Raw genomic sequence first — 25,136 nt, 5'->3', positions numbered from 1 at the left:
CCTTCAAAAAGCAAATGCCTTCCAGTACAGGACAGTCCTCTGACAGCCTTTCAAACAGAGGTCCATCCTTTGTAAAATAGGGCACCTGGCCATCCAAGAGTCCTGGGAAGGGACTTCCACTCTACCACTATTAGCCATTAACCTGGAGGTCAAAGGTCCAATGAATGCAACTTGGTCAGTCCACTTATTGCCTAATTAAAATGTTAATTATAATGTAGGAACTTCTCTGTATAATGCATTGATTAAATGTCTATGCCATGTCTATGCACTATGACTGCTTAGGAGAGACTTCCAGAGGGCTGATATATGTTTAGTTGTTCAGCTTCTTACTTTTAATTTGATGTATCCTATGTCCAGATCAGTCCGTTATTTCCAAAGCTGAGATGCTTTCCTCCAAAGTAGCCTCATCCATGCCATATAACAATATGTGGCCTTAAAACTGGGATTTACCAAACCCAATCCTACCATTAGGCTGATTGTGGCAGCTCTCTCTGGCAGCTGATGACAATGGACAGATCATAGTAGGAAGTGTTGTAAGACAGAAGTGTTGGAAGACAGAATTGTGGCCTACTCCACACATCCCAAAGTAATCTACTGCCTTTGGATGTGCTGGAGGACACTTTCCCATCAGTAGTATTGAAGCAGCTACTCCAGTTGGCCTCCATACATTAAAGAGAAGGGTAGTACTTGCTTGTTTACCTCTTGGGCCAGCCTTACCTTTCAAGGTCATTTTTGAGAGTAGCATGTTGTTGTCATGTGGCAGCAGGTAATTTGTGACTTACTGTGACCCTGTGAATGAGCACCCTCCCAAATGTCCTGTCTTTCACAGCCCTGCTCAGCTCTTGTAAATCCAAAGCTGCAGCTTCCTTTATGGAGTCATCCATCTCATAGCTCAATGAAAATGTCAACCCAGTGCGCAACTTCTGTGAAAAAGGCACATTTTATGTTGGGCATTTTTGGGCAAGGAATGGAAAACCAATCTGGCAATATCATACTACCCTTCTATGACCACACCTGGAATACTGGATACAGTTCTGGTCACTGCACAGACACCATAGAATTGGAAAGGCTGGAGAAAGGAGCAACCAGCTGATTATGGGGCTTTAGTGATTCCCCTATGAGGAAAGGTTACAAATTCTGGGACTCTTGGGCTTAGGTGCTGCTGCTTTTTGTTTGAAGGAAAACCATAGCGGTCATGTGGATGCAGTGTCTGAGTCTAGGATTGAGTCTTCCCATGGTCACAAGTTTAGCAGCTGAATACATCTCAGTCTTGTGTCTGGGAGGAACCATCACTCCATCCTAGAAATAAATGTTCTTTCTCCCATTTTCACAGAAAAGATCTCTGGCTTAATTTGTGGTATCTTCCATTACACTAAAACCATTGAGCTTACACAGAAAAGCCACACAAAAGGATGGTTTTCGAGCTGCCATTCCCCTAAATGGCCTATTTAGGAACCAATATTTGTCTTGCCCTTAAACTTATAGAGGCTTTGCTTATGGTTCTTCTACTCATACAGTGATGATAATATGCTGCATGAATAATATATTCCCAGAGGTTTTCCTCTGCCAATGATGGATGGTGCCAATACATAATTGGGGTAACCCATTGATCAGCTGATGTATTATACCACATGCTATCAAAGGAAGGGCTGTTGTTTTATTGATGCCCCAGGATAATCTGCTGTCTGAAGGGGACCCTCTGATGATGCATCACACCAAAAACCATTTCCTGGTTAGAAAAGGAAGGGAAATCTTTGCTAGTACAGGGTATATAGAGAATAAAGAGCAAGGTTGATAAATTAAGCTAGAGGGGATTGCCATAAAATAAAGCAAGAATGGGGAACTGCTTTTGACCCAAGGGGCAAAATTCAATTTCAAAGCTCTCTGGGGCCACATTCCAGTGGGAAGAGCTAAAAGGGGTATACCTACCCCCAGTACATTTATCTTAAAGCTCTTAAAGTCAACACTAAGCTTAGGAGAACTGTTTGCACTTTTTAGAATGGGTGAAGTACTACACAAAAACTGGGATGCTACCCAACAATTCAGGCTTGGGAGAAAAGGGGATACGATATATTCCTAGGAAACCCTGCAGGGTGGGAGTCAGACTGCAGTCCTGAGGCCCTCTGCTACTGCTCCATCTAGCCCAGTGTTGCTTTTTCTGATGATACGGCTCTTGAAAATCTTGGGCAATGCTTTTATTAACACTCTTGACTGAGGCCCTTTTAACTGGTGATGCCAGAGACCAAATGTGGGACCTGCTCTACATGCAAAGTCTGCTTTGCTTCAGAGTCTGTTCTGCTTCTGGACAGTGGTCTCCCCACATAACAAGAACGGCCTTCTTCCAGTGACAAAATGCTCAGGGTTGGTGTTGGGAACACGTAATTCCCCAGCAAAGGATGCTCTTGGTTGCAGTGGAGGCTGGTGACTGCAATCTCAGTGGGTCTGTGCAGTCACTCCGAGTTGTACAGCTCCTTTAATGGTTAGACTAAAACTAGAGTGGAGACACTGCCCCACTGAAGGGCAGGGGCTTGTAAGGCTTTTCCATAGCAATAAAGCAACACAACAGAAAGTATACTGGAAAAACTCTTTAAGAGTGATGGAGTAGAAACAGATTTCTGCCTTCAGTGAAGAAGATATAGGTTCAACTCCATGGTTCAATTCACGGAGTGATCTTAGGTTAATTGTCCTTCTCAACCTGCCTCACCTCACCATTATTGGAAGGATAAAATACTGTAATTACTTATTATTTCTATAATAGCATATTTTGTGTATTTTCTTTCCAGCAGTATGAAGAACAGTACCTCGATCTTCAGAGCTTTTGCACTTCAACTCCAGGAAGCCTTTGCCAGCATGATCAAGGGCCAGGAATCCTGGCAGTTGAAGTCTAAAACATCTGAAGGAATGTTTTAGACTTCAAGATACTCCTGAAGATACTCCTTCTGTCCAGCAGGGCTTTACAGAACACAAAAAGTTCAGTCCTTGCCCCTATGGACTTCTAGTCTAAAATATATACTGCTTTGAGCATCTTCATGTAAGGGCAGGGTGCATGCATAATTAATAAAATCAGGATACAACCCAACACATTTTTAGACAGAAAAATGTTCTCCAAGTCCCAGAATTCCCCAGCCAACAGTTATAAGACCTTTTTCTTTCTAAACATGCATAGGATGGCACCTTAAGAGAGTAATACTCCCTGATGAGATTTTCTTTCCAAACAATTGAATCTCATTCCGCTAACTGTGATGGAATTAACACTGAGGTGAATTTAATGAGGTATGTGTTGTTTTTGTTGTGGTGGTGGTGGTAGTGATACTGCTGCTGTTGTTTTTTAAGAGGCTTGTTTCAGTCCTTCAGTTCAGTTCAGCCCAGACTCTGGATGCAACCATGAAATGAATATTTATCATTGTAGCCTTCTCTGTATGAATGTTTCAATTCAAAGCTGGAGGCAGACAGTGATGCAAACAGCTCAGTGATATTTGTGAGCCAAGCAATTACAGGTAAGGAGAAACCACTTCAAATACCCCACTTATACATATACAAAAAGAAAAGGCTAAGGTGAAAGAGTTCAAATCTGCAAGAATTTCAACATTTGCTTAGTTCTGAAGTGCCTTTCCTTCTACGCTTCTTTGCTCCTTCTCTTTTCCAGTTTTCCTCTCCACTTTCAAATGTCTCCTTATATCCTTCTAGAATATGGCTTCCTTTCCTAGGCTCCCTGTTTTTTCTCTCCTAGGAATCCTGTCTGCTCTGCTCCTTCTGAAAGGTAAGAACAGTTCAGCCAATGGTAGCCAGAGATTCTTAGGGTGAACCAGTGGCTCTTCCTTCTGCAGCTTAAGCTTCAACATTGCCACAATACTGCATCACACATTGCTCTATGGATCATAATAATTTCTTCCTGCCACAATTTCCAGTCTACGATTTTGCAAAAGAACCAAATCTGCATTTTTGTTCAATGGAGATGAAAAGGAACCAGCAGCAGGGAGCCACAATTTGACCTATGGTTTACACGCATTCATTCATTTGAAAGACTGACTGAATGAATTTTTTCAAAGCTATGAGTATTAAACTGATTCTTCAAATTCTAAGCATGCAAAAACCCAGGGCTTGATTCTCTCCGAAGACTTGGTTTGCATTTGTTGCACTGAAGCAGATATTGGATTATTGGAATCACACAGCACAGATCCTCTTATCTTATGCTATGATTAGATTTTCAGAAGAGTGTGTACCTTTGTGAGGAAATGATCTGTCAGCCATTCAGATGGTCATGACAGTCAGGGAAGTCTGAGATTTCACAAGAGGATGCATTTATTACAAATCTAATCCAGCTGTTTCCAGATTTCTGGCTAACAAAGTGTCAAGGCCAGGCCAGGCCAAGCCAAAGAGTAACATGCGTGCCTGTCTGTGTGTGTGTATGTATCGCAGTGTAAGATCTCTTAGGTTAGCTCAGCGCAGCAGGCAGAGACAGTAATGAAGCAAGTCAAAGATAACATTGATCAGAAGTGGCCTTCTTTATTTTATCTCTTCCTATGCCTGGTTTGCTTTTTGATGAGATCCTAAAGCAGTCTTTGATTGCTTTAACTTGATTACTACATGCACATGTGTACTGGCGTTTCTTTCATCCTTGCCTCTCCCGCAGAAGTGCCTATTTCATTCTTCCTCAGCACACTGGTTGCCCGGTCACTGGTATCCACAACAGAATGAGATGGACTGTATTTCTTTTTACATTAGAATAAATTATGTCTAAACTGGCAAGCGCACATTTTTATGCAAGTCAGTGTCTCTCGAAGATTCCACAAAGTGGTGTAGCAATCCAACACATTTGGAGGGTATCAGTTTGGGGAAGGCTGAAAGAGAGGATGTATCCAGCTAACAGATTGCCCTCTTCAAACAGAGGACTGTCTATTGTACGTGCAGCCGCCCAGAATGGGTGGTAGGAATGCTTAAGTTGCATTATTAGAAACATAGAAACAAAGCAAGTCACTTGGCCATCTAGTCTGACCCCCGGTTCCAGCGGCTCCACTCGTGTAATCCCCAACATGTGGTTGTCCAATCTTTCCTTGAACACCCTCACTGATGGGGCCTCAACCACCTAACATGATGACAACCCATCATGAACTGAACATCCCCTACAACAATCCATGGGTTGTCAGGGTGGTTTGTTATTAAAAAATAAAATAAACCACTTTGCAGGAAACAGTCTGGACTCTAATTACCTGTATTAGTTACACTAGTTACCTGTGATGGCTTGTTGTGTCATGCAAACCCATTTAATTCTTTTTTGCAATATAAGTGTTTCTGTGGAAATTGTACAACTTGTACAAAAAATACAAACTGACTAATCAATAATCTGGGATAAATCTTCCAGGTGATTTTTACAGTGACTGCATTTAGAAAACATAGTATTTCACATTCAAGGGTTAAGGACAGGTTAAGTGTGGATAACTGTGTTGTCCTGACCCAGCCACATTAACAAACCATTTTTTAAAAAACCACAACCCACAATTCACAACCCAGAGCAAACAATGGGTTATCTTTATGGGTAGTTTGTTAACAAACCATGGTTTGCTCTGCTCATTGCAACACATTGCAACAAATCTGTTCATTGCAACACATTAAAGCCATGCCTGCCCTGAAAGGAGGAAAGCATTCTTTTTGTCCCCAAGGGAGACATGCAGTAACAAATGATGGGTCTCCTTATGTGCTTTCCCCTTTTAGGCTGTACTCCCACAAGTCTTACAGCCAGCTGTTCAGCAGGCATGAACTTACCCAATATAGTAATGAGGTGGGGTAACAGTAAGAAGAGAATTTGAAGGGGCAGGGGAAGCATGGGTACCCATGTGGCTGCTCACAGGTGCCCTAGAGGAATTGGAAAAACCTGCCAACAAGCAGGTGTCCAACATAACTCTACACCTGTGTTGCCAAACTCAGCCAATCAACAGCTAGAGCAAACCCGGGTGGACCCCAGACCTGAGTCAAAAGGAGCCTGAGACGAGACTTAGAGCCAAAACCAGCTTTATTCTAGTGCACTATAGAATAAAGGGAGACAAAAGGGGACATTCAGCCCAAAGCAGTGTCTCAAAAGTTACACCCCAGTACATGCGTTTTATACCCTAGGTAACCAATTAGGACACCTAATACACTTCTAATGCATCAATACATCAATGTAGCCACCCCCACCCCCCACTGCTGCTAGCTTCAAAGAGTCTTTTCTTCTGTCAAGGACTGGGCATTTCCCATGTCTAGTTCTTATCTACTCGAGATTCACACAGGCTTGCCATGTTCTTAGTCCCTGAACATTTGCAACTTTCATGGTGGCTAGAACCAGTTTCCACTGTCCCTTTGATTACTATATTCGAGGTCAGGCTAGTGTGTTAGCTGTGGGTTACACAAAGTTCATTTTGTTCTTATCTGCCCTCCCTTCTGGGACAATATAACTGTGGCATTTTTACTATGTGGCCTTCCTCTGGCCAATTACTTTTGGGGTGTTTTGGGGTGCTGCAATTGGCAACACCTGCATCTTTTGGAAGCATGCTGGTAAATACAATATAGGAAACTGATCTTATGACATCACCAGAGTAACATTTAATAGCAGACTTTGTCCAACTGTCAAAATAAATACATAGTGCATATATTACAATATGGATGTACGATATTTATATAAATTCTTACCTACATGGCACTGAACTTATTTGTATCTGGGAGGAGTCAGGAGATTCCTGCATCCGTACTGGCCTTCTTTGGGGAAGAACATAAAGTTCTGGTCTAGCTTCTGAATATTTCTGTATTCATTATTGCATCTACATCTCACCTTTCTTCCCCTAAGACAGCTTTTATGTTCCTGCTGCCCTCCATTCTATTCTCACAGCAACTACCCGTAGGGTAGCTTAGGCTGAAGGGCAGCGGCTGGACCAAAGTCACCCATGAGCTCCATAGACGAGGAGGGCCCTGAAACCTACTCTCTGGAGGTCCAGTCCAACACTGTATCCACTACACCTCTCACCCTCTCAGGCCACTTGATGGTTTTCGGCTTCGAAAAAATCAGGCCAACAGCCCACCTAGGCCCCAAAGGGAAGGGCGTTACCAGGGCAACGGGCAAGCGTCGCTCGAGAGCTCGACACTCAGCCCCTGCCGCTCCGTAGCTCGGCAACTCGGCTCCTTGGGCTGCGCATGCTCGCAGCACATGCGCGTTCCCCTTTTCCGTTCCGGCCCTGCCTCGGCTATCTTGGCCGCGTTGAGCAAGATGGTGAAGCTGACGGCGGAGCTCATCGAGCAGGCGGCGCAGTACACCAACGCCGTGCGGGACCGGGAGCTGGACCTGCGCGGTGAGGATCCGGAGGAGGCCGCCGAAGGTCGTGCTGTCTCGCCTCACTAGGCCGGAGGCGGGCAGGCGAAGCCGAGAGGCTCCCTCTGAGGCGGTGACCTGTGAGGGTCGCGCGGGTTTAGTAGGCCTAAGCGGGGGGGTGGAAGGAATATTTCCTCTGGGCATGAAGAACGCGACGAGGAATCCGTCGCTCGTATTGGGGTGAGAGCGCGTGCGAGTGGAGTTTAGGAGATCTTCGTCCTGGGTAGGGGCTGTCCCTTCCCCTCCCTATTGAAACATGGAGAGCGGGCAGACAGAAGCAAGCTTCGCGGTTCTGGTGCTTAAAAAAAAAAGTCAGTTTTATTTTTATTAACAGAATGAAACACGTAACATGGTTCATCTCCCGTACTAGCGTGGGATAACGTTAAGTTCATGTGTTCTTCTTTACAATATTTTAACTTACTTTCTTATTTCATTTTTTGTACCATATTCAGCCCAATAAATCTTATTTGGTTGATTCATAAAGCCTATACAATGCTTTCCCAAAGAGTGTCTCCACAGGCAATATTTCCATTTAATGTGTTTGTTTCATTCTTATACTGTCCAGTAGTCTAGGCTCTCTGGGTGGTTAACAAAGTAAAGGGGGGAAACTAAAACACACAGTATAAATTCAAGTTCAAAATGAATAGAGCCACAATAGAAGTTGAATCAGCATGGAAGTAAAGCAGCAGTACAGAGTAAACTGCGTATTTAAAAAATGAAGTTAAAATGAAGTTTTATTGTGCGTAATTTTTCTGTAAGGGCTATTGTCCAAACTCTGATTCTTCGTCAGGATTACTGAAGCTGTTTAGGCAGTTTACAACAGTTCATAAAAACAGTACAATAAAATACCATAGCATCTTTCCAAAGTGCCAAACTTGTAAAAGCAAAACTAAACACAGCCAAAACAACATAAACAACATCAGATGAAGAGAATTCCTATAAAACACCTGGTATAGATAATCTCCTTAAACCCTTGAATATTGATACTTACCTCTAATAGATTCAACATAAAGGATTATTTAACTTGGCACCAAAAAGATGACAAGGTTGGTGCCCATTAGGCCTCAGTGGGGAGATAATTCCAAAGATGGGGGGGGCATAGTTGAGAAAGCCCTCTGCCTAGTTGCAGCCCTTCATGCCTCTCTCAGAGTTGGCATTTGGAGGAACACCACCAACATCAAGAGTAGCATCCAGGTAGATTGTGGTCCCAAGCCATATAAGGCTTTAAAAGTTAAAGCCAACACCTTGATTTGGACTCAGAATAATACAAGCAGGCAATGCAAGTGCACAAGAGCTGACCTTAAACATGCATACCTATTGCTCCTTTTGCTCTGGCAACCACATTTCACTGAAACCAATCTTGCCCTACCCAGGTAGGGGCATAGCTGGACCACCAGCTAAAGCTGGTATAAGTCACTCCATGCCACTGAGGCCATCTGAGCCTTAAATGACAAAGATGTTTCAAGCAGGACTCCTGAGCTTTGAACCTGCCCTTACTCCCAACTCAGACCTTGGAGTATCAACAGGGTCACACTGCCTTCTCTGCTGGCATAGGTCATCATACAGGGCAACTAAAGGTCTTTCTGTGTCCAAGGGCCCATTTAATTGAGGATCCTCTTTCCAAGAATACCAGCCAGATGGTCTTCAAGACATACAATTGGATTTTTTAATTTAAATTGTATTTTTTTAAAAAAATGCTTTTTGAGGAAAAAATCTATCTAAGGATAATTTTCTGTTTAAGATACATTATAGTCCAAAGGTTATTCATCCTGAAATGAGTAGTTTTTAATTATGTAGCATGAGGTGTATATTCATGCAATGTTTGTTCCCCCCACCAGTAAATTAATTCCATTAATCCATTCACAGTGTAATGCTCTTCCAGAGGTTTCTGTAAGATTATTGGGCAAATTTTCTGTCTAGAGATATTATCACAGAGGCATGGTTTACAGTTCTCAGAACTGTGAATTTGTGTCTGCAGAAATCACATGTCTCTTCTTCACATCAAAAATATTATAAAATAAACATGAAAAGTTGAGAAAAGGACCTTAACCCCATCGTCCCTTTGCAAAATCAACCAACCCTAAGTACTAAGTTTCAAAAAATTCAATGAATAGAAAATGGTTTTTGGAATAGATCTGCCCTAGAAGCTAAGTGTGAGGAGGGAGAGGCAAACAGTAAAAATGAAAGTGAAACCTTTTGAGCAGAATATTCCACAAGTCTTTAGATCTTTTTGCGTATAGCTGGAAGTTTGTCATAGTATTCTTTCCTTGGAGGAGAAAACCTATAATGATAGCAGGCTATAAAAGAGGCCCAGTTTGGGAATGTTTTAATGAGTTTCTTTGCCTGTGGTTCAGACTGGCATGCACGTAGAAAACCCTGATTTAAACCTAATCTTACTAGTGATTTAAATCAGTGATTTTCAGTCAGATTGGTGCTGGTCTGCAAAAGATTTCCTGCCAGTCCACGAAAAAGCTCTGAGGAGGAGCTGCAGAGGGGTGGCATATAAGAGCAACAGCTCGAGCTTAGCTGCACGAGGGAAACTGATCTGTGCCAGCTTTTTCCCTCCTCCTCCTATGATCAGCTCAGAGAATACTGCCGGCACTGCTGCTGCCCCCTCCAAGCTGCCTGGTTCTGGTCTTGTGCCACCTGACAAGGTGAGCGACACAGCCATCTTCCAGGCATTCCTTGCTCCTTGTCAGGTGGTGCAAGACCAGAGCCAGGCAGCTTGGGGCCACTTGCATGACATGCTGAGGGAGTGGAAGTGGCAGCAGCAGCAGCATTCTCACAGCTGCATATCAGGAAGCAACTGCACTCGGCCTGCTCTTCCCACTCACTCAGTGCTTCCCAGGGGAACTGAGCTTATTGAAGCAGGAGGTGGGAAGGAGCTCTGATGTCACTCTGACGTCCAAACATAAAATGCAATTATTGTTACAGTTTTGGATATCACTGGAAAAAGAATATCTGTCTCTTAAGTTAGTTAGTAGTTAGTTAGTTAGTTAGTTAGTTAGTTAGTTAGTTAGTTAGGAAGCTTCTATGCCGCCCCATTCGCCGAAGCCTCGGGGCGGCTCACAACAATAAATAATAACAATATAAAGACAATATAAAACAATATAATTTGAGACGACCTGGCCAAAGATGTAAAATAAATAAATAATATTAGCAATTAAAATGACGTTTAAATAAAAAGGTCTTCACCTGGCGCCGAAAAACAAATAACGATGGTGCCAGGCGGACCTCTCTGGGGAGCGCATTTCATGGGGGGGGTGCCACCGCAGAGAAAGCCCTCCTCCGAGTACTTACCCTCCTAATATCCTTCATGGAGGGTTCCCGGAGAAGGGCCTCTCCAGCTGATCTCAAGGGGCGGGCGGGCATATATGGACGTAAGCACTCCTTCAGGTAGGGTTACAGAGCTATTAAATTGTTACTCCTATTTTCTACCACATATTTGTGTAAAAGAGTTTTTCAGTCTTGTCACTGATAACAGAGAAATAGAATGGATGTCAGTGCAGCACTTCATCTCTTGGAATCAACACTGCAGCCATGACTATCAAGTATTCTTTTCAGAAGCAACAGCAGATTTCTCAATTGCCTTATTTGAATTAAACATTGTTCTCTAAAAAATTCAGTTATATTTGATTACATTTAATTTCAATATGTTATTCTTTTATTGGCATTTTTTACTGCTTGGTTTCTGGTTATTTTAGAGAAGGTTGAAAAGTGTCATGTTGTGAATGTTGTCGTGTTGTCTAGGTGAGAATGATAAGACAAAATCGGGATAGCTAACAAGCCCTACAAGCCATAGACTTTTGGAATGCTTTATAAAGGAAGCAGCTGGGCTTATAAGCCACCCCAAATAACCCATAGTGAATTTGTGCAACACATTACTTCTTCTGTTCTGAACTTGCTGTCAGCCAATTTGACAGTAGTTCCTAGTTGATTATTTATTCTCTCTTAATCCTCTCAGACCTATTCATAGGGTTCTTGCAAGAATATGATGTCAAATACTATCTAATGCATAATCAAGGTACACAATTCTGCTTTCCTATATTTGTTGCAACTGATGTTTTTCTCTTTTTTTGTTTCTTGCTGGTTCATCAGGGTATAAGATCCCTGTGATTGAAAACTTGGGTGCTACCCTGGACCAGTTTGATGCTATTGATTTCTCTGACAATGAAATTCGGAAGTTAGATGGGTTTCCGCTGCTGAAAAGATTAAAAACATTGTTGGTGAATAACAACAGGTTAAGGTGGGTATGTTTCCAAATATACTTTTTTGAGGTCACAGTGTCAGTTCTTAGAAGTGCAAGTTTGCCAACTACTTTATGCCATTTTTTATTTAATTAAATCTCATGGCTTTCGCTTTCTTTTTATTTTAGCCGAATAGGTGAGGCACTTGAACAATCTTTACCAAATCTCAGGGAACTGATCCTTACGAACAATAACATAATGGAATTGGTGAGTGAAATGAAGGATGAAATAAGCTGAAGTAAGAAAATGCCATATACACAATCACCAGGATTTTCTAAGATCATTAATGTTCCTCTCCCTCCTCTTTTTGTTTCTTAACTCATAAAGTCTCTTTGTCTTTTGCATATCAAAAACTAGCTACTAACAAAATGTTGTTCTGGAACAGCTTCACTTCTGTTGCCCTCAGAGGGAATTCTACTTTGCTTTGGGAGACAACAGAACCAGACTGAACTGGCTCAATTCTGCTTGGACTTTGACAGGCCAATCCTCATGCCAATCCTTATTGAGTACTGAAGTATGGAAAGGCAGTTAAAAATAAGGGAGCCCATAAATGAAATACTTGGTATTCTAAATACTTGAATATATTTGAGGATTCAAAGACTTTATGAATTAATAGTCTTGCCTTACCAATGTGAAGCAGCAAAACTCAGACTGATATATTTAATGCTTCAGGCAGTAAATGTTAAGCATAAACATTCTTAATGAGTTTAAAATATGCAAGATTTTTATGTATAAGTTTGTTTGAAGATGTGTTTACACTGTGCAAAGTGTACTGCATGTTTTGGCACTAACTGCACTTGTGTTTTGCCATATTCAGGGAGATCTAGATCCTTTGGCAACCATCAAATCACTGACATACTTAAGGTATGAGATCTTTTTCCCCTATTCTTACACTCTTGTCTTTCAAATGTCTGTGCTATAGTTGAAAGTTGCTAACTTTAAGATGCCAGAGGATTTTCCTGAAACCTTGAGGTTGCAGTAGCCCATTGATGGAAGGCTCCTGTTGCCAGCAGAGTGGGAGTAGGGCAAAAGCAACTTCACTCCCATTACTATGTAAATAACTCAGGGTCCTTGAAGCCACCTTTGAGCTCCTGCCTTAGACCTCTGCTTGGCTCTTGCCTTTTTGCCACTGGGAACAGGGAGGGGAGAATGAACTGTGCTGAGCAGCTTTCCAACTTGAAGCTGTGCCTTTCGAGAAGGCGCTTACCTGGATCTGTCCTGTGGCAGCAATTTATTTATTTAAACCATTTATATGCCATCCCTTATACATGGCATCTTAGGATGGCTTACAATCATTAAAATCAAAATACAATAAAACAATCTATACCAATATAATAACATATAACCAGTAAAAAGAAATTAAATCAAAAGCGACTGTTAAAACATTAAAATACTATTTTTTAAAATAACAATTGAATAAAAAGGTTTTGACCTGGCGCCGTAAAGAATATAAGCTTAGTGCCAGGCGAACCTCTCCGGGGAGCGCATTCCACAATTCCAAAAATGTTGTCCCTTTGGAAGCAGCCACTAGGGCAAGTCCCTCAAATCACACATACATTGTGTCTATTGATTCGCTCAAAGCCCTTGGGGGTTATTTTCTTCCCTTCCTAGGGCTTTGGAGGGAAGACTTGGGGGAAATCATGGGGACTGCTATGTTCTGGTCAGATCACTGCCTCTTGAGTTTGACTTATGGTGATTTCACTGTCTGCATGGATGGGGGAACCTATTAAAAAGAACCTCCAAGGCTATTGGCTTGCACAGGGCTCTGGGGGCTTTCTGGCTGAAGTAGCTGGCAAATCTGTCAAATCCCTGGTTGATCTCTGGAATACCCCTTTGAAAGAGGTGGTCATCAGACCTCTCTTGAAGACAGAGAACCTGGACTCAGAACCTGTTTTTTGAACAGAAACTGCCTTGGTTGCCCTGTGGGATGACCTTTGCCAGGAGAAAGGTGGGGATTATGTCCCTGTTGGATCTACTGGACCTCAGCAGCTTTTGATACCTTTGACCATGGTATCCTTCCGGATAGGCTGTCCAGCTTGAGTCAGAGGCGCTGCCTGCAGTGGTTTATTTATTTTAAAAATTTCTATACGTCTTATTTTCATAGAAATTCTTGAGATGTTTTACAATTTTAAGAACATAGAAACAATTTACAGCACTTGATTAAAACAGGATTAAATACCGACAATTAAAATACTGATTAAATAAAAAAGTTTTGGTCTAGCTCCAAAAAGAATAAAGAGTCGGTGTCAAACAAACCTCTCTGGGGAGCATATTCCACAAATGAGGTGCCACCACGGAGAAGGCCCTGCTTGTAACGGGCCTCCTCGCTTCCTTCAAGGAAGATTCTCAGAGAAGGACCTCCATAGAAGATCTTAAGGACCAGTTTTGCTCCTACTTGACCAGCTAATTCCGAAAGATGGTGCTGGGGTGTTACTGCTCTGCACCATGGCAATTATGCCATGGAGTACTGCAGGGTTCCATTTAAGATTTACATGAAAGTCCTGGTAGAGGTCAACCAGAGGCTTAGGCTGAGGTGTCATCATTATGCTGATGACACCCAGTGCTTCCTCTCATTTTCATTCAATTCATTTGAGGCAGTGACAGTTCTGAATCAATGCCTGGTCAGTGTGATGGACTGGATGTGGGTCAATACATTGAGGCTTAATCCGGATTTGATTGAGGCAGGTCATCTGTCTTGGTGAGTGATATTTGCCCTGTTCTGGATGGGGTTGCGCTCCCCCTAAGGGTCAGGGTGCACAGTTTGGGAGTGCTCATAGACCCAGAGTTATCTCTGGAGGCCCAGGTGGCTGCTGTGGCAAGGAGCACTTTCCACCAGCTTCGGCAGGTCCATCAACTGCATCCTTACCTGGACAAGCAAAGCCTAGTAACAGTAATCCATACTCCTAATTGGTCTATTGTTACATACTCCACATGGGGCTACTCTCAAAAATCTCCAGATACTTCAATTGGTACAAAGCAGAGCCGCAAGATTGCTTACTGATGTGAACACACAATTTCAGTCTTGCATCATCTTTGATGCTTAGCAATTGAAGTCCATGCCCCATTTAAGGTATTACACATCTAAAGTCCATTAGGGCCTGGATATCTAAAGAAAGATCTCCTTCCATATATACCTGCCCAAACTTTGATATCTTCTGCTGAGGTCCTTCTCTGGGATCTCTCTCTGAAAGAGGGTAGAAAAGTGGCTACCCAGGAAAGGCCCTTTCTGTGGTAGTACCTTGGCTGTGGAACCTGCCAGAGATGTACGTCTGGTGCTGGGGCTTCATTCATTTTGGTACCAGGCCAAACCCTTTTTATTACCCAGCATTTTAACGGTTGGATTATTTTATATATAATAGAATTGTTTTTACTGTATATTTTTATATATTGAAATTTTGTTTTATTTTGTGCTGTTATAGTTTTGGTTCTTCGTAAGCCGTCTAGAGATCCAGTTTGGATACAAGATGGGGTAAAAATGTTTTAAATAAATAAATACAGAGATGACCCAGGCAGTTGACACAGTTGTTCCTGGACATCCTCTCTGTACTAGAGCTTGCACAGCTTCATGCTGCTACACCCAGACCAGGAAGCAGTAAAGCAATACAGAAAATGGCTTCCGTGCGGATGGGAAAAAAATTCCTACTGGATTCCTACTGGAGGCCCTGCTAAGTGCCTTTTGTTGGGTACATTTAGGGGCAGTGAAAGGAGCAAAGGAACATCTCAGAGCCTGTATTCAGTTTTCTTTTTGTTGCCCAGTGGAGCTTCTCAGGGCTGTCCAGGATCTATTATATGCTGACTCCAGGGACCTCTCTGAGGCCTGCCTTAATAAATTTTCAGGCACTTCCAGAATAAAGTATCTTGTATCCACAAGGATTTAGACTCCATTTTTGTAGAGTTTGTATTAGACAAGGTTTTCAGAGTAAAGCCTAGTTTAGTTTTCTTGGGTAAGGAACAATTGGTACAGCTGGAAGATGATGACAAGGTTCTTGGACAGGTTCATGCAATCAAATCTGTACTAGATCCTTGCCCCCTTGACCTATGCAAGCTAGCAGGGAGGGAGCAGCCAGCTGGGCCAGGGAGGTGATCAAATGTCTCTTTACAAGAGGGAGGGGTCTCATACCACTTAAAGAGGCAGTGATGAGGCCATTCCTGAAGAAACCCTCTCTGGGCCTGGAAAACCCTAATAACCTTAGGCTGGTGACAAACATTCCCTTCCTGAACAAGGCCAACCATCTCCAGATACTCTTGGATGAAACAGAGTGCCTGGATCCATTTCAGCTGGGGTTTTGGCTGGGCTTGGGCATCCTCCTTGACTCATCTTTGTCACTTGAGGCTCAGTGGTGTGGAGTGCTTTCTATCTCCTTAAACTGATGCCCCAGGTACACCTGTCTCTAAACAGGGATAAGCTGATTTCATTCATCTGCGCTCTGCTGATCTCAACTGTATTACTACAATGCACTTTGCATGGATCTGGTGGTTGTTCAGGAAAACAGAAGTGATGCATGCACAGGAGACATAAACCATAGATACTGACACATGTGCATCAGGGCATAATTAAGGAGAAAGCTGGGCTTGATGCTTGCCTTTGTCCTTGCCTCTGAAGAATATTACTACAGCATTAATAATCAGAACTTGGAAAACTGTGGGAAACACTAGTCAAAAGTGGAAGTGGAGCCAAAGATTCCCTTCCAACAGTGCCTGTATTTGAATTGAATAACATCCTTCTTCATTTTTTCCATTAGTATTTTGAGAAATCCTGTGACAAATAAGAAGCATTATAGGTTATATATAATCTATAAGATCCCACAAATCAGAGTGCTGGATTTCCAAAAAGTGAAATTAAAAGTAAGTCTCTTGTGAAGTATTTGTCCATTGTCAAGCTGAGCATTAAATACTATTTTTTCATTGTGTCTGATTGGAGCCTCTAATCTCTTGGTAACAGCAGTAAAACATAATAGATATGGATTAATGTAACCCTAGATGCATCCTGTGGGTACCTTGATCTCATGAGAATTTATGTATCTGTAGTCATAAAGCTAGAAGCTTTTCTTATTTGTATTCTACACTAGAGAGGTAATTCAGATGAAAAATAGAAATATCCTGCTTCATCTCTGGTCAGCATATCCCAAATGAAATCTGAAGCTATTTTGGGAAAAGACTGTGGGGCATTTTGCATATACATTCCTGTGTATTCAGTTGAATTAAAGTGGCATCTATGATCATTGCCAGAAATGGAGAGGCTCTGGCTGGCAGAGGAAAATTGTTCATGTCAATGGGGCACTTAAGTTAAATTTAAATTCTTAGAAAGGAAGTACTGTAGGTTTGGGAAGATCCTGGCATTTGTTTACTTGCTCATTACATTTATAAGCCACCTTTTTTCTTCTTGCAAAGAACTCAAGGTAGCATATATAGTCTTCTTCCTGTTCTCTGTTTTATCTTCACAACAACACTGTTAGGTAGGTTAGGGTAAGAATCAGTGAGTGGCCCAAAATCACTCCATGTGCATTAGGCCAGCTGAATCCCAATCCAACACTCAAATCACTATACTGCATTGGCTTTCTTGCCACCTGATGTAAGCAGTAAAATGGATCTTTCTAAAGAAGATTTATAAGTTTAGTAGGTCCAAATTGTAAAATTTCATCTTACATGTGTTTGGGTTGATAAGTAGTATTCACCATGCCACATTCTTATGTGGAAAAGCTATGTGCAGTGTGCTCATTCCTGTTGATGATGCATTAACTTTGTGTGTGTGGTATCGCTGTAGGAGCGTCAGGAGGCAGAGAAAATGTTCAAGGGCAAGCGGGGTGCACAGCTTGCAAAGGATATTGCCAGGAGAGCAAAAACGTAAGATACAGAGAACCACTTTAAACTGGAAGGTCCCCTTCAGAAACACCACTGCAAATGAAACTCCCTTGGGTGGAAGAAAAGACATGAACCAGCACCAAATTGCTTAGGTTTCGAAGAGCAAACCTTACTTTTGAATGCAGTACTTTTCTCCTGAACCCCATTTGTTCATCACGAACCCTAACAATTCAGCACACAAGCTGACAGCTTAGACCATATGCACAATTTGTCTTTTGCTTGGAAGTATGTAAAAGGGAGGGATGTGGGAAGGCCACCCTGCTGGTGTTTCTGAAGGAGCTATTCCTTCATTGTATCAGTTTGTTAACAAAGATAAGATACTACACTTGATTGAAATCGGTGCTTCCAGATAATTCTCCATGGAAGCTTGAGAAGCAGGTGGTGGGCTTCTATATTTAACAGTGCACTTTTTCTTCTTAAGCTTCAACCCAGGTGCTGGTTTGCCAACTGACAAAAAGAAGGCTGGCCCCTCCCCAGGGGATGTGGAAGCTATCAAGGTAATGTTTTCAGGCCTGTGTTAAAAGAGTCTATTTGGAAAAAACACTCTTTGGGCAAAAATAGCCAAAAACTAGCCACAGAAGCATTTGCTGTCATCATATTACAATTATTTTGTGTATGATTACACTTAGCATAAAATAGATTGGCTTGCTTTTCCATTAGTGACATATATTGTTTCACTTTTCTAGCAAATGGGAAATAACTTACATTCCTGTAACCACTTTGGTTTTTATTGCAAAAATGTAGATTTGTATTGGTCCAACCAACGAATCCTAAAGGCTGGAGGTTGGAATTGAAAGAGTAAAGCTATTATATATGTTTGAACATGTAACAAAAAATTAAAATATAACAGAAGCAAAACTCCACATTCCAGCTGGCATTTGATTAAGCTAGTGTTGATAACTTGTGGAGTTTTGTATAAGAACAGCCTTCCCTGATCTTGGGCCTTCCAGATACATTTGGACTGCAACACCCAGAATTCCAATTCAGTAGTCTTGCTAGGTGGGAATTCTGGGAGTCGCAGTCCAAATGCCGCTGAAGGCCACCAAGTTGGGACGGGCTGGTTTAGAATGAAGGCTATTTCAGTTAACTCTGCTATAAGTCAAGTCACTTACCATTGACATCCTGTTGATGTGAACTGACAGTAACTGAAATATGCATTGTGCATTCTCCTGTGTTGAACTCTGTGCTGGCAATGCTGCATGAATGACATTTGATCTTTCTCTTTAAGAATGCCATTGCTAATGCCACAACTCTGGCTGAAGTTGAGAGGCTCAAGGGCTTGTTACAGTCTGGTCAGATACCTGGTAGAGACCGTAAAACAGGTAAGGAACAGCTTCCGCAGTTTTGTTTGCATGATTGAGAAGTAGCAGCTAGTCACTGATTCCCCCATCCTACTGCTCAAAAACATATTTATCTTTAGGAGAGAGATTGAAGGCAGAGAGGAGTTAAGATATACAGACACCTTAAAACAGGCGAGCAGAAAGTAGATTTTCACATGTTTGGATTTCAACGCAAATATTACCGACTATTGGTTGAGGGCTTCCCTAGTCCAAAACACTGGGAGATTTGGCTTCTGCACACCTTTGCAAATGCTCAAAAGCAAGGAAATGTTTGAATCTTTCCTGGCCGTAATGATTTGTAAAAGGATCTTGTTTGCCTTGCTTGAGGCAACAGAAAGGTTAAGAATTTGCAGATTTTATGTAATGCAAATCAGAAAATTTGTTTTGAGGCATCGTAAATTCAGACTTCAGGATACAGTTATTCTTTATGTAAAATATGTAGTAGGTAGTATTACAATATTAATGAGCTGCTATCTGTTTCTTAGGCCCTTCAGATGAGACCGAAGAAGAAATGGAGGAAGATGCAATTGCCAATGGATCTTAAAATGCAACTTGTAGATAGAGTGCAGAATGTTATACCATTGTTTGTCAAAATCTTGTGATCTATTGCTGAAGAGAAGTCCTTTGTTTAGATTTTGTTCAGAAGCACTATTGTAGTTTGTAAATTTTATACTATACATTTTGAAATAAAACATTTTTTCCAAGTGCATTCTATTTTTATGTAAACAGTTTGCTTTAAATAAATGCAATTTTACTTTCTTTGCATTACCACCCAGTGTGTTTGCCAGTGTTACAATTGAGTAGCAATACTGACTAGGTCAGGAGTCCCAAGTTCTTCGTTGTGGCCTCTGTGCATCACACATATGGGTTCTGCGCCTGCGCAGTGCCTTTGGCCGGAAGATTACAAGCTAACGGTTTTTGGCGGGAAGCTCCGCTCCCCTCCCCCATGGCCTATAAAGAGCGGAGCGTCCGCCATTTGTTCAGTCTTTGCGACTGCCATTCGCTGTGCCTCGTGCCGCTTTCATCTTTCACTTGACCGTTTCCTCGTAGCTATTGTCTTCTTCTCATTCCCAGTTTTATATCCCTAAAACTCTTGTTACTTCTAGTTTCTTCTTCTATCGTTCTAGTGTTCCATCTCTCCTAAAAAAAACAAAACCAAAAATATATTCTTACCCTCTGCACTGTCTCCTTTTCTCGTTATTTCTGCGATGGCAGCAAGCGGCCTTCCGCAAGTGTGCGGAGTGCGGATCGAAAATGTCTCCATCCAACCCGCACGATCTATGCCTCCTCTGCTTGGGGGAGGGGCATAGAACTGACAGGTGCTCCCACTGTCTGGCCTTCTCCAAACAGGCCAGAAAAAACCGGGAGAACCGCCTCTGGAGACTCCTGTGGGATCGGGCTCTCATGCAGTCCGACCCATTGGTCACTGCTCCGAAGCCTTGCCCGGCTGCGGTGGTACCGCCCTCCCGTCCATCGGATGAAGGTGCCTCTGCTTTGAGGGCCCCACCAGCTTCTCCTAAGAAAAAAGGGAGAAGCGCAAGCATGCCGAGGCTGTAAAACCTGCCAAAAAGGCCAGGAAGGAGAAGCCTTCTAAGTCGACCCCGAAGGCTAAGGATCCGGATCGACCCCGACACTGTACCTCGGGTTCGACAGTAGTGTCGGTACCGGCGCCTCCTACCGTGCCGACACCACCCGAGCCGGCGATCGAGGCAGCCATGAGGGCCACCCCTCAAGGGTCTCCTCACCGTGTGACTAACCCCCTGGTTGAACCGCCGCCAGCTGTCCAACGGGGTTCGATCTCGGATGGAGAGATCCAGGACTCTCCCCCCAGGGCTAGGTCACCAACCCCTATGCCCTCAGCTACGCTGGAGGCGGATGTGGTTGACACCCTGCCTAGGACCCGCAGAAGCCATTCTAGGGAGCAGCGGTCCGAGAGGGTCGAGGACTGGCGTCGTCCCTACTATACACCTTGGGACGAGCCATACTCGACTGAATACTATCCCGCTCCAAGGGATCAACCACAATTCCACCTTCGTGACCGCCCGCCCCATCCGGATCCAAGGCGCTCATCCCCGGTACCACGGGATGATAGCAGCCGCTCCGTCTTGCCAGCAGAGTCTTCCTCTTCGGCTCCTCCTCATTACGGCATGGATTCCGACAACTCCGACTTGGATTCGACCTCTCCTGATGCCGCGGTTACCTTCCAGGGCCCCGCATCACCGGACGAGTCACATGTGTCCTTTGCGGAGCTGATGGGCAAGCTCGTCCAATCTTTGGACATCGACACCGTCCAACGGCCAGGGCCGTCTACGGACAAAATATACGACGTCGTCCACGGGGAGCAGTCCACCTCCATCGTCCTGCCACTGATTACCACCTTGCGGCAGGCGATGACCCAACCCTGAGACTTGCCATCCCATCCTCAACCTACATCCCGGAGGTACGAAGCCATGTACCGGGTTCGGGAGGAGGACATTCCATTCCTCCTCTGACACCCCAAGCCAAACTCGGTTGTGGTGGAGTCCTCCCAGGGAAGAGAGGCAAGGGGTCATACCGTGCCGAGAGACAAGGAGGGCCGCAAGATAGATTCACTGGCCAGGAGGGTTTACACAGCCTCAGGCTTGGGATTGCGTATCTAATTACGAGGCGACGTTGGCGAGATACCAGTATTTCATAATGCAGCGTCTCAACAACGTCGTCTCGGCCCTCCCGGATCAACAGGGCGAATTGGCCAAGGTCCTCATCAAAGAGGCGATGCACGTGGCGGTGCAACAATTGTCCACAGCCAGGCACCATGTGGACACCAATTCGAGGGCACTGGTTGGTGCTGTCTCTCTTCGGAGACATGCGTGGCTACGGAGCGCCAATTTCCCTGAAGAGACCAAATGGCGCATCGAAGGAATGCCCTTCGATGGGTCCAGGCTATTCCACGCTAAGACAGACCACAAGCTCAAGAAACTCCATGAGTCTCGGATGACGGCCCGACGAATGGAACTTCAGTCGCTGCCCAAACGTAAGTGGCCATGGAACCGTCCGCCCTACAGGCAGCAGTATCACCCCAGTCAACAGCCTCAACATAGGCAACAACAACGCCGCCGTCAGCAACCTCAACAAAAATACCAGCAGGGCAGTCGCTGATTCGACGATTGGAGGCAGCGCTGACGGGATTGGCGAACCACTCCTCATACTCCTCAAATACCCACCCCTCTCTCATCTGGGGATCGGCTCCGGAGCCGACTTCCCATTTGGGAGTCCATCACATCTGACCGGTGGGTATTATCCATTGTTCAACACAGCTATCGAATAGAATTCTACATCGTTCCTCCATCGAGTCCGATCCAGTCTACTTCATGTTCGCCAGTACTTCTCAACGAAATACACCAACTTCTCCGAAAAGGAGCAATTCACCAAGTATTCCCATCTGACGGACTCCATGGATTCTATTCCAGATACTTTACGGTCCCCAAGCGGGACGGTGGTCTACGTCCGATTTTGGATTTACGGGACTTGAATAAGTTTATTATACCGAGAAAGTTTCATATGACCACCCTTCAAAACATTTTGCCGTTGTTAAGGAGAGGGGATTGGTTCGCCTCACTGGACCTGAAGGACACCTACTTTCATATTTCAATTCATCCAACTTACAGGCGTTTCCTTCGTTTTGCTGTTGCAAACCAACTTTATGAGTTCAAAGTTTTACCCTTTGGACTGGCTACGGCTCCGAGAGTTTTTACCAAATGCGTGGCTCCTGTCTGTGCCTTCCTACGCCTTCAGGGCATACAAATTTACCCGTACCTCGATGACTGGCTGTTGGTCTTGCAGTCCAGAGAAGGACTCTTGGATGCCATCCATTCAACATGTACCTTACTAGATAGTCTGGGCCTGCGTATTAATAGAAAGAAATCTTCTCTTCTGCCGACACAGACGCTCACCTTCATTGGAGCCCACTTGGATTCGACGTTGGAGAAAGCCTTTCTTCCTTGGGACAGACAGCAGACCCTCGCTCACCATATCCATTGAATCCGTCGACAGGGAACGGTTACGGCGAGATCCATCCAGTGGGTCCTGGGGTATATGGCCCCCTCGGTTGCCGTAGTTCCACACGCCAGACTTCGGCTTCGCCCATTACAACTATTGTTCAACAAGGTGTATCATCCTCAAAGGGACCCACAATCGAAACTGATTCGGATCCTGTCTTCCGTGCTCCACTCCCTGTCCTGGTGGCTGAAGCCGACCAATCTAGTGATGGGAGTCCCCTTCAGGGCGCGACCTCCTACGATAACTCTCGGTACCGACGCGTCTCTTCTAGGATGGGGAGCGATATGCTCTGGCCTGTCTACCCAGGGAACGTGGACTCATCTAGAATCCATGAATCATATCAACTTCCTGGAGCTACTGGCAGTCTTCAAGGCCCTTCGTTCTTTTGAAGACCTCCTTCATCATCAGATCGTTCAGATAACTTCGGACAATATAGCGTGTGGGAATTCATCGCTGCATCGCAGCGTCGCGCTGAGTTACGCATGCCGCGGCAGCCAATAGCATCGCTAGGTTACGCTGTAGTTACGCCCGCCATACCAGCCAATAGTATTGCAACTTACCCAGCCAATAGTATTGTACTTCCCTGTGTAACCATATAAGGCTTGTGCCCATATAGCAATAAGTAAGCTTCCTGTATCCTGCGCCTGCGCAAAAAGCACTAGGGAGTTGGCTGCTTTACTCGACGGTAATTGGCTATAGGCAAATACAAATGTAACAATCTAGGAAGTAATAAATGGAGGTGCTGGTGGTGACGGGGGGGCAGATTGAATTGAATTCCTTTGTTCCCCCGAGAACACAACCGAGCATGCTTTGAAACTTATCTCTTGACTGCAGTCTTTCTTTCTCTAAACTTTCTCGCGCCGATTGCCGGAGCAGGCTCCGACAATAGCGACCGTTTTTTATCTGAACAAACAGGGAGGGATGAAGTCACCGACCTTAGCCAGGCTTTCTATGAGAATTTGGGACTGGTGCATTCAGAGACACATCACTCTGATGGCCGTTCATCTGGCTGGCACAGACAATGCGCACGCAGATCTTCTCAGCAGGCACATCTTCACTTCTCACGAGTGGGAACTGGACCCTCGCATGCGCAACCACCTGTTCAGGCGCTGGGGGTTCCCTGATGTGGACTTATTCGCTACCCAACAGAACAGGGTATGTGAGACTTACTGTTCCAGAGCAGGAATTGGACAAGCATCCCTAGGGGACGCATTCATGATCCCTTGGTGCAACATCAACTTCTATGCTTTTCCTCCAATCCCTCTTTTGATGAAGGTCGTAGCAAAGATAGTGAGCGACCGTGCATCGGGGATACTAGTTGCCCCTTGGTGGCTACGCCAAGCGTGGTTTGCGAAACTGCTCGACATCTCCCACGGGGAGTTTCTTCATCTTCCAGCGCTTCCATACCTTATAACGCAAATGGACGGCACACTTCGTCACCCGGACTTGCTCTCATTGAACCTGACAGTGTGGCGGATTCGATGATTGACCTTCCATTGGGGCCAATGACGGATTCGAGAGCCTCGAATCTGGCAGCTTCTATTAATCCATCGGTATCGACGATTACTTTGACTGCGTCGGTTCCAATTCTCGAATCCAACCATGTGGGTGCCTCTCACTGCCACAGTCTCTCCGTACCATCCGGTTCGAGACAGACCCTGTCAAATTCAAACCCAACACTTTTGCACCCTGAGATTCAGCATATTATCGACTCTGCCCTAAAGCCATCCACAAGGAAGTCATATACGGCTAAATGGAAACGTTTTTCCACCTTCGCCGAGTCTCATTCGTTCTCCCCACTTGTCTCATCAATCGAACAAATTCTTCAGTTCCTTCTGGAGTTGCATCACTCTGGACTGAAGCCGTCTTCTGTTAAAGTGTATATGGCCGCAACAGCCTACTACTGTAGCTTAGTCAATGGATCACCCCTATTTTCTCATCCTATCCTCAAAAGATTTTTGAAAGGACTGTATAATCGATTAGACCGGTTATGCCCACGTGGAGCCTTTCTGTAGTTCTACAGGCCCTTATGAAGGCCCCCTTTGAACCTTTGGCGACTGTGGATCTCCGATTAGTTTCGTGGAAGACGGCGTTCCTTGTAGCTGTCATGTCAGCCCGGAGGGCCAGTGAACTTTGTGCCCTCCGCATCGACCCTCCTTATCTAAACTTCCACAGAGAAAAGGTCATTTTACGTCTCAACCCATCTTTCTTGCCCAAAGTCTCTACACCTTTCCATACAGGACAAGACATTGTACTGCCTGCCTTTTTTCCATCGCCATCGAATCCCTTGGAAAGATCCTTGCACTCCCT

General features: G+C 44.2%; 1 protein-coding gene across 1 annotated transcript; it reads left to right on the top strand.

Annotated features, from left to right (window-relative positions):
* The first annotated feature begins 7,181 nt into the window (after positions 1-7,181).
* Positions 7,182-19,497, top strand: SNRPA1 (small nuclear ribonucleoprotein polypeptide A'). Its single transcript, XM_044445056.1, has 9 exons — positions 7,182-7,319; positions 11,438-11,585; positions 11,715-11,793; positions 12,404-12,450; positions 16,329-16,431; positions 17,351-17,430; positions 17,870-17,945; positions 18,677-18,770; positions 19,274-19,497. Exons 1-9 carry the CDS (start codon positions 7,238-7,240, stop codon positions 19,330-19,332), a joined length of 768 nt encoding a protein of 255 aa, XP_044300991.1. The 5' UTR covers positions 7,182-7,237; the 3' UTR covers positions 19,333-19,497.
* Positions 19,498-25,136: the final 5,639 nt, after the last annotated feature.

The sequence above is a fragment of the Varanus komodoensis genome, unplaced genomic scaffold (genome assembly GCF_004798865.1).
Source record: "Varanus komodoensis strain SLA01 unplaced genomic scaffold, ASM479886v1 scaffold46_3, whole genome shotgun sequence".
Classification (NCBI taxonomy): domain Eukaryota; kingdom Metazoa; phylum Chordata; class Lepidosauria; order Squamata; family Varanidae; genus Varanus; species Varanus komodoensis.
Note: the sequence above shows the minus strand (reverse complement) of the source record. Positions and strands in the feature narration are given on the sequence as shown.